The 10383-nt window shown below is 42.7% G+C and overlaps 1 protein-coding gene across 2 annotated transcripts in view; it reads left to right on the top strand.

The window, feature by feature from the left end:
- Window positions 1–6862: 6862 nt before the first annotated feature.
- The window catches only part of ATP1A4 (ATPase Na+/K+ transporting subunit alpha 4), a 38752-nt gene continuing 35231 nt past the window's right edge, over window positions 6863–10383 (top strand). For both annotated transcript variants that reach the window (XM_003811891.4, XM_034938342.3), the window contains exons 1-2: window positions 6863–8566; window positions 9548–9607. In XM_003811891.4, coding sequence (XP_003811939.1) covers window positions 8420–8566; window positions 9548–9607 — 207 coding nt within the window. In that variant the 5' untranslated portion in view covers window positions 6863–8419. The remainder of the gene's footprint in view (window positions 8567–9547; window positions 9608–10383) is intronic.

Genomic DNA, 10383 nt, shown 5'->3' with positions numbered 1-10383 from the left:
TTGCCTCCCTCCTAAATCGTGATATTGAAATATGTGCTGTGGCAGAACTTGGCTTGTAGGGAAAGCAACAAAGAGATAGCAAGTGTCAGGGATGGGAGGGAAATGGTCTGGGAGCAGATGATGTCTGTGGAGAAAGCAAGAGGGGAAGAAGTCAGGTTGCAAAATAACCTACAAGAAACTATAGTAGGAGCCTCCTTCCTCATGCTGATCCCAACCTAAGAGCCACAAGAGTTTGTCCAGGACAGGGAAGGGCCTGTGAGTCTATTAAGAACAAGATCCTCAGGGGCACTTCTGCTTTTTCTGTTCCAGACCAAAATCAGGCCATTCTCTATCTGATGGGATGGGGGAAGGAGATAGTGGGTTGAGGGGCCCAAGAGTCAACACCAATTCACAATCTGTACTTCATGCAGAGCTTTGTCCTGGGTGCTCTCTTTAAGGGGTGGGGGTAAAGTGGATGCAATCCTTGAAATTCACCTGAGTAGTAGACATCAGAAACCATCATGGACAGAATGTAATGGGCAGTAGGGGGGATGCTTGTGTGCTGGAGATGGAGGGGTGGGTGGGAGGGTGTGCATTGCTCTAGGGGGGCCCTGGGAATGGGAGAGAGAAAGACACCAACTCTTACAACCTATGCCAGGATTTCAGAATAACGGTCAGAAGTCAATTCTTGCCCAAGCCATATTGCAGCCCCTTTATTATGACTCTTAACAGTGTCATTAATGACAGTTATAGTTAGTACTGATTATAAGAGCATTAATCACAGCTCATTTTGTGCCATAACTATGCCAAAATTTTATTTGTATAGTCTCCGTTCATCCCACCACAGGGCCTTTATTCTTGATGGCCCCTCTGCCAGGAACTTTTCCGTAGTTATTCACATGCCTGGCTTTGTCACTTCATTCAGATCACTCCTTAAACATCAGTAAGATCCTCACAGAGGACCCCAAATAAAATGACTTCCTGGAACCTCTTTCTCTGTTCTCTTCGTTTTTGTTCATAAATACTTATTACCTTAAATTTAGATAGAAAGACAGCTAGATGTAATATTTAGAAAGATATACATGTATTTTGTTGTTGTTTATGCTTTTGTTTGTCTGACTCCTCCAGTATAAGTTCCATGAAGACAGGGACTCTATTTCTTTTGTTCAACACCTTTATCCTTAGCACCTAAAACATCTGACACACGTTAGACAATTAATAAATATGTGTTGGATGACTGAAAGGATCCTCACAGTAATTCAGTAAGATGGAGACTATTATTATCTCCAATTTACAGATGAGAAAACTGGTGCTCAGAAAGTTAAATTATTATTCAAAGTTTCAAAGGTAGTAAGCATCTGAAGCAGGATTCAAACCTAGGCCAGTCTGACTCCAGGGCCTGCCCTCTTAACCATGCCATGCTCTGCAACTGCAAGAACAGAAAGCCTATGTGCATGGACAGAGCCTGACTAGCCCAATGGCTCAGTGAACTGGGGAGGCTGCCAAGGGAGCCAGGAATTTGTGGACAATTAACATTTGAGCAGCAGGGGCAAGGCAGATCCGTGAGAAAGGGAGAAGACATGATCTCAAAGATGCGGTAGGGGGTTAAGAAAAAGATCCAGGCCAGGCACAGTGGCTCACGCCTGTAATCCCAGCACTTTGAGAAGCCAAGGTGGGCGGATCACTTGAGGTCAGGAGTTCGAGACCATCCTGGCCAACATGGTGAAACCCTGTCTTCCACTAAAAATACAAAAATTAGCCGGGTATACACCTGTAATCCCAGCTACTCAGGAGGCTGAAGTAGAAGAATGGCTTGAACCCAGGAGGCAGAGGCTGCAGTGAGCCGAGATTGTGCCACTATACTCCAGCCTGGGTGACAGAGCAAGACTTCATCTCAGAAAAAAAAAAAAAAAGAAAAGAAAAGAAAAGAAAGAAAGAAAAAGATCCAAAGACATTTGATGGTCTGCTAGAGGATTTTAGCAAAAAGAAGAATCTTACTATTAAATGTAATCTGAGAAGCTAAGGCCAACTTTTGACCCAGGCAGAAAGTCTTTCCATGGCATTTTCTTTTTATCTACAGAATAGGAAATGTGATCATGCATCAGAGATAATCAGAGATAGTCACTAAATATTCATAATGCTAAGAACGCAGCAAAAAATGGGAAGAAAGTGGTTAGATCAATATCAAAGGAAGACATTTAATACAAAGTGAGTCTTTCAAAAATATCCCTGACTCCAGTGAATTCAATGAAGGATTTTTTGCAAATTCCTCAAAGAATTTCCTTATATTATTTAAAATGTGCTGGAATATAAAAAATTATTTTGTGTTTTGTGTTGCCCAGCCTATTTTATGAGATAAGTACTATTTTGTTAAAATTTTATATTTAATATAGATAATAAATTGACTACCCCAAATGGTGGAATGCAAGGATAGCATATTACAAGGAAAATGTTACAAACAACTAACATTAACTAGACAAAGGATGAAATAATCATTTCAAAAAAAGTTGAGGAGGCTATCAGTAAAATTCAGTATCTATTACTGATAAAAATGTTGGAGGAAAAAGTGTATCAGAAAATATAATCATGGGCCAGTCGCGGTGGCTCACGCCTGTAATCCTAGCACTTTGGGAGGCCGAGGTAGGTGGGTCACCTGAGGTCAGGAGTTTGAGACCAGCCTGGCCAACTTAGTGAAACCTTGTCTCTACTAAAAATGCAAAAATTTGCGCGTGGTGGCACGCGCGCCTGTAATCCCAACTACTCGGGTGGCTGAGGAAGGAGAATCACTTGAACCCAGAAGGCATAGGTTGCAATGAGCTGAGATCCTGCCACTGCACCTCCAGTCTGGGGTACAAGAGTGAAACTCAGTCTCAAAAAAAAAAGAAAATGTAATCATGTTCAGAGAAGAGAGGAAAGGATGTAGTAAGTCTAGAAAACCAATAACAGCAACTATAACAAATAATTGCAATAAAACATTTGAAATCCTCGATAAGGAGTTTGTGTTTAAAAGTTCTACAAAGGCCGGGCGCTGTGGCTCACGTCTGTAATCCTAGCACTTTGGGAAGCTGAGGTGGGCGGATCTCTTGAGGTCAGGAGTTTGAGACCAGCCTGGCCAACATGGTGAAACCCCGTCTCTACTAAAAATGCAAAAAAAAATTAGCCAGGCATGGTGGCGGGTGCCTGTAATCCCAGCTACTTGAGATGCTGAGGTTCGAGAATCACTTGAATCCAGGAGGCAGAGGTTGCAATGAACCGAGATGGTGCCACACAGCACTCCAGCCTGGGCAACAGAGACTCCATCTCAAAAAAAAAGTTCTAAATAAGCCAGGTGCTATGGTTCACGTCTACAATCCCAGCACTTTGGGAAGCTGACGCAGGAGGATTGCTTGAGCCCAGGAATTTGAGACCAGCCTGGGCAACATAGTGAGACCTCATCTCTACTAAAAAAAAAAAAAAAAAAAAAAAATTAGCCTGGGGTGGTGGCCCACGCCTATGGTCCCAGTCACTTGGGAGGCTGAGGGAGGAGGTTCGCTTGAGTCTGAGAGGTTGAAGCTGCAATGAGCCATGGTTGGACCACTGCACTCCAGCCTGGGTAACAGAGCAAGACTCTGTTTCAAAAAATAAAAATAAATAAATAAAAATTCTAAATAAATAAAACTTTGTTTTTAGCGAGCATAACTCCCTAAAAATCCAAGAAATTCAGCCAAAACAAAGCAACAGCATCAATAACAAAAAAAAATCCTAGAAGCAATAAATTCAAAGTTACAGGGTACATGGGTATCAGTTTTCAGAGAATCAAATGTATCCCTAAATATTAGGGAGACAGAAAATACAGCATAAAGAGCTTCTATTTACAATAGAATGAAAACAAATTACGCTCAAGGTTTACTGTGTGCAGCATACAGTAATTATTAAAGAAAATTTAAAAGTACAATGAGAAAATAAAAAAACATGAATTCGTGGAAAGCTAAACTTGACTGCCATTTGGGAAGGCAGAACGTAGTAAAGATAAAAATAAGTTACTATGAAAGAGTCAATTCAATATCAATTAAAATCCTCGCTGCATTTTTATAAAACATGACATATTGGTTGTGACATTCAGCTGCAAGAGTAATCAGGCAAGAATCTCAGAGGTTTTTTCTAAGTAATTATGAAGCGAATGAATAGATCACTGATGCTAACATATTTACCCCAACAGATTTTAAAACACATCAGACCACTGGCCGGGCGCGGTGGCTCACGCCTGTAATCCCAGCACTTTGGGAGGCCAAGGTCGGCAGATCACGAGGTCAGGAGTTCAAGACCAGCCTGGCCAACATAGTGAAACCCTGTCTTTACTAAAAATACAAAAATTAGCCAGACATGGTGGCGCATGTCTGTAGTCCCAGCTACTCAGGAGGCTGAGGCAGGAGAATTGCTTGAACCCGGTAGGTGGAGGTTGCAGTGAGCTGAGATTGCACCACTGCACTCCAGTTTGGGCAACAGAGTGAGACTTCGTCTCAAAAAAAAAAAAAAAAAAATCAGACCAAAGTGGCAATTATCAAAACCTTGTAGCATTAAGATAAAACCTGAAAACTCATTAGTCATTCAACATCTATTCAGGGACTATTTGTGGACCAGCTGCCCTGTGCCAAGCACTATCCTAGGAGCCAGGTATACAGCTGTGAAAAAAACAGGGAAGGTCCCTAGGGTCATGGAGAACCAGACAAGTCAACAAGATAAGTCAATCAGACAAGTCAACAGTTAACAGGCAGGATAATTTCAGAGGGAGAGAAGTGTTGTGAAGATCAAAAGTGATAGAGAGAGGGCTGGCGCCGGAGGGGCTGTTTTGGATTTAACTATGAGAGAAGGCCTCTCCGAAGAGGTGGACTTTTGAGCTAAGATCTCTAGAACAAAATGAGCTTTCTAAAAATAATTTCAATTGATTGTATCTCCATAAAGTTGCTTTTGGGCAATGCCCATCTGCAAGACTGAGCTAAGTGTTACTGTCACATAGATGATGCATAGAAAAACATAGGAATTTTAACTTTAATTCTAACCTTCTTCTTAAGAATTTTATGTTCATCTACATTAAACACAAAGACTAGGAGAAAACATTTGTAATATATATGACAAGGGTTTCCTACAAATCAATATAAAAAAGAAACAATGGAAAATTGGGCAAATTGTAAGAATGACAATTTACAAAATAAATAAATAAAGTCCAAGACCAGGCATGGTGGCTCATGCCTATAATCCCAGCACTTTGGGATGCCCAGGTGGGCGGATCACCCAAGGTCAGGAGTTCAAGATCAGCCTGGCCAACATGGCAAAACCCCATCTCTACTAAAAAATACAAAAAAATCAGCTGGGTATGGTGGCATGTGCCTGTAGTCTCAGCTACTTAGAAGGCTGAGGCACGAGAATCGCTTGAACACAGGTGGTGGAGGTTGCAGTGAGCTGAGATTGCACCGCTGCACTCCAGCCTGTCAAAAGAAAGAAAGAGAGAAAGAAAGGAAGGAAGAAAGGAAAGAGAGAAAGAAAGGAAGAAATGAAAGAAAGAAAGAAACAAAGAAAGAAACAAAGAAAGAAAGAAAACCAGAAAGCCAGTAAACATAAGAGAAAATGCTCACATTGACAATTTAAAAATGCAAATTAAAACTACAAGATATCAAAGTTCACTGATTATAATAGTAAAAATCAAGGTCATCTAGCATAATCAAAGGTGTGAAGGGCAGACATTCTTGCATCCTATTGTTGGGATGCAGATAGATAAACACTTTTAAAGACCAATTGGCAGAATCTTTTAAGATCGTTAATGAGTGTACTCTATGATTCAGCAACAAGAACTGATTCTACAGAAATAGAAGCTCAAGGGCCTAATGATATCTATGTGCAAGAATGACACTCTAGCAATTTTATTAATGGTTAAAAAAATGGAAAATATCTCATAAATCCATCAGTAATGGGAATGATTGAATAGAGCATGGTCAATACAGAATATGGAAGCCTCACAGCACTGAAAAAAAAAAGCTTTATGTACATGACAGGTTGGTAGAGAGTTGAATGATTGTTTAAAAGTTGAAAAATACCTCCTTTTAGATATCTATTTGTATAAACATAGAAAAAAGACTGGAAGGACATGCAGCACATTGTTACCAGCAGTAACTTCAGCAGTGGGGAGAATCTGAGTTTGGAGGGAGGGAAGGTGGGGCTTTCAATTTTTATCTTAAACATTTTTAATAGAGAAGAAAAATCCAATCTGTTAAAGAAATAGACGATCATTTATCCCAGCTGGGAAGGGAGCATTTCTATTTCTGAATATTCAAGGAGGATTGCATCAGCACCAAGATGAATGTTTCCAGATACAGTCATATTTTTAAAAAAGCATGCCCAACCAAAATGCAATTAAATAAATATCAGGCCAGGCTTGGTGGCTCACTTATGTAATCCCAACATTTTAGGAGGCCAAGGCCAAGGATTGCTTGAGCCCAGGAGTTTGAGACCAGCCTGGGCAACACAGGGGCACCCCGTCTTTACTAAAATAAAATTAAAAAAATTAGCCGGGCATGGTGGCACATGCCTGTGGTCCCAGCTACTTGGGAGGCTGAGGTGGGAGGATCACTTGGACCTGGGAGGTTGAGGCTGGAGTAAGCCATAATCGCACCATTACTCTCCAGCCTGGGCAACAAAGTGAGATCCTGTCTCAAAAAGTAAATAAACAAATATCAAACAACAGAATGGGAAAATCTATGTGACGTGCATAATTGAAAAATATATATAATGGTTGACAGAAAAGTATAGATGCTTCAGATTATTCTTGGAAGGAGGTAGAATCCTATGGACATGCAAAACATATATACAGTTAATATAGTCAAAGCACTTACTGAGACACCAGAGAAGGTCAATGGAAGAGGTAAGTACATCATTTTAAAATGAGAAAATGCAACGCTATCACATGGAAAAGCATATTTTTACTCTCACTGAGAAAAGCTGCATATTAATCCACAAATAAAACTACTACTGAATTCAAGCTACCTATTGAGCACATACTATATATGTCACATAGTGCTTTTTGTAGAGCACCTCACTTAAGGTAGAAGGTATCCTCTTTTAAAAATAAGAAAAGAGAGGTACAGAGGTTAGGTAACTTGCTCAAAGCCACACAGCTGACAAGTGGAGGAGTTGGGATTGAAATCCAGGACTGGTTCCAGAGCCCAAGATCTGATCTATTCTGCTAGCTGATCTCCTAAAATTAAAAGATCAAACCCAATGTTAGTGGAAAAGTGTGCCTTGCTAAAAAACACACACAGAGTACCTGCTTTTTTTTTTTTTTTTTTTTTTGAGATGGAGTCTCAAAAACAGACGGGAGAATATTAGTCCAAACTGCAACTGCACCATTTTGTAAGCTCCCTGCTATGGTTTTTTGTTTGTTTGTTTGTCTGAGATGGAGTCACTCTGTCACTGAGACTGGAGTGCAGTGATGCAATCTCAATTCACTGCAAACTCTGCCTTCTGGATTCAGATGTTTCTCCTGCCTCAGCCTCCAGAGCAGCTGGGATTACAGGTGCCCACCACCACACCTGGCTAAATTTTGTATTTTTAGTAGAGATGGGGTTTCACCATATTGGCCAGGAAGGTCTCGATCTCAGCCTCCCAAAGTGCTGGGATTACAGGCGTGAGCCACCGCGCCCGGCCGAATACCCGCTTTATTTTTGAGTCATCTATTTGGGATACCTCTAAGCCTCCAAAGTCTGCAGGACCACCCAAGAACTTTGTTCTAGTTCTGCCCTCAGACTGAAACTCTCTCTATAGCAGGGCCTGCTCCAATCGTCCTCAAACCCAAAGACTGAGACTTCTAGGTTCTTGGTTAAAACCTTCATGAGGCCTTTGCGACAGCAGACCTGGACCATCGCCAAGGCAAGACTTCTGGATTCTTGGTTAGAACTTTCAGGAGGCCTTTGTGATGCCAGACCTGGGTCATTGCCCCAGCAACCACAGGGCCTGGGACTGGGGGGTTCCCAGATCCTTGAAGCTCACTCCGCCTCCTCACTCTCACTGCATTTCCCACCTGCCTGTGGGCCCTGCGGCGTCTTCATCACTGAGGCACCTGGTTACGCTTCACCTCTTGTTTCCTGCCCTCACTGCATTTCCTCACCTCTACCTTTTTATCCTTCCACCCTAGGCTCCTCTCCTCCCTCTTCCCTCACTCCTGACTCTTCCTCTTCCCAGCGGACGGCTCGAGGACCGCTCAGTCTCTCCTCTCTCACTTCCCTTCCTCTCTCTCACCTTCACCACCCAACACCTCCCTCCCTGCCTCTTTCTTTCTGCTCCCTCATTCTCTCCCCACCACTCTCTTCTCGTGGCCCCCTTGCCCGCGCGCCCTCTTCCCTTCCCCTTGCCTCACTCTCTCAGCTTTCTTCCCACAGTTGAGCTCGGGCAGCTCTTTCTGTGGATAGCTATGGGGCTTTGGGGGAAGAAAGGGACAGTGGCTCCCCATGACCAGAGTCCAAGACGAAGACCTAAAACAGGGCTTATCAAGAAAAAAATGGTGAAGAGGGAAAAACAGAAGCGCAATATGGAGGAACTGAAGAAGGAAGTGGTCATGGTGAGGCCACCCAAAGTGGGCGCTGACAGCTGCCCTCTGAAAACACTCCTCCACCTATCTGTAACATCTTACCTTGAGAATGAAACACACAGGCCAGAGCCACATCTCTTCTCTGTTAGGCTTTGGAGGGAAGGAGAGGGTAAAAAAAAAAAAAAAAAAAAGATACACACAGAGAGACAGGGTAGCTCAACAGCAAGCACAGGTATATTGCAGACACCTGTGGAAGTGGGGGACCAGCTTAATTCCACAGTCCACTGCCACTTACAGGCTGGGTACTTATAGGGATGGGTGGGAGGAGTCTGGGCTGTATGGCCTGCTGCCTGGCAGGATATCGATAAGATGTTCTCATGATGAGGTGATTTTTGGCCCTTGTTTCCACAGAATATAATCATGGTATTCCTTGGACCTTTGCCCAGCAGGATGTGATAGGGATGTTTCTTTAGTGGGGTCTTTGTCTTTAATTGGGCCTTCGTCTGCCCTGTGGTCAGGTGGTTAGGCAGGCTGTTTCTCTGGCCCGAACCCCCGTGAAATGTTTCACTTTGACCAAGGCCTGTAAAATAGTGGGGAGCTAGGCCGGGCATGGTGGCACACACCTGTAATCCCAGCACTTTGGGAGGCTGAGGCAGGCAGATCACCTGAGGTCAGGAGTTTGAGACAAGCCTGGCCAACATGGTGAAACCCCGCCTCTAAAAATACAAAAATTAGCTGGGCCTGGTGATGGGCCCCTGTAATCCCAGCTGCTTGGGAGGCTGAGGCAGGAGAAACACCTGTTGGGAGGCAGAGGTTGCAGTGAGTCGAAATCGCACCACTGTACTCCAGCCTGGGCAACAGAGTGACTCCATCTCAAAAAAAAAATTGCAGGGAGCTTACAAAATGGAGCAGTCACAGTTTGGACTAACATTCTCCAGTCTGTTTCTCCCCCTCTCCCTGGAAATGACCTGGGCCACCCCCTGTCCCTCAATGCCTCTACTGTCCCCTCAGGATGATCACAAATTAACCTTGGAAGAGCTGAGCACCAAGTACTCCGTGGACCTGACAAAGGTGAGTAAGAAGCTCCCTGAGGAGGCAGAGAGTCTCCAACTCTGACTGTGAGGCTGCCAGGACAAAAGCTGAACTAGGAATCCAGCCCCCTAACTTCAAGTCCAATGTTCCCACCCCTCACCCTCTGCCTGGCCACATTCCATGGACACTACCTGGAAAAAGCTGAAAATGGTAACTACCCTCAAAGAGAGTGTAGGACTAGATAAGAGAATAAGAATGCTTTAGGGCAGTGCTGGTCAAACGTCTTGTCCTTAGGTCTCCTTTACACTCTTAGAATTTATCTAGGACCGCAAAGAACTTGTGCTTATGTGGCTTAAGTCTGTCTATATTTACCATATTAGAAATTAAAATTGAGAGTTTTAAAATGTATTTCTCAATTCATTTAAAAATAACAAAAATAAAGTTATCATATATTCATATATAATATGTTTTGACAAATAACTGTATTTTTCAAAACAAAAAAAATTAGCAGCATCTTACATTTTTGCAAACCTCTTCAATGTCTTGCTTTTTAATAGAAGATAGCTGGATTCTCAAATATTTTCTGTATAATATCTGTTGTGATGTTATGCCAGTTGGCCTTCAGAAAATTCCACTATATACTCTTAAGAAAATGAGAGTAAAAAAAGGCAAACAATGATTTAGTATTACTATGAAAATTGACCTTGTGGACCCCCTGAAAGGGTTTTGGGGCCCCTCGGGTGTTTCAGGCAGAGGTTGGGGAGTGGCTGGTGGGGATTGGCAGGTTCTACTATCATTTTCATTAACAGGAAAAA

The sequence above is a fragment of the Pan paniscus genome, chromosome 1 (genome assembly GCF_029289425.2).
Source record: "Pan paniscus chromosome 1, NHGRI_mPanPan1-v2.0_pri, whole genome shotgun sequence".
NCBI lineage: Eukaryota > Metazoa > Chordata > Mammalia > Primates > Hominidae > Pan > Pan paniscus.
This window is presented reverse-complemented; position numbering and strand designations above follow the sequence as displayed.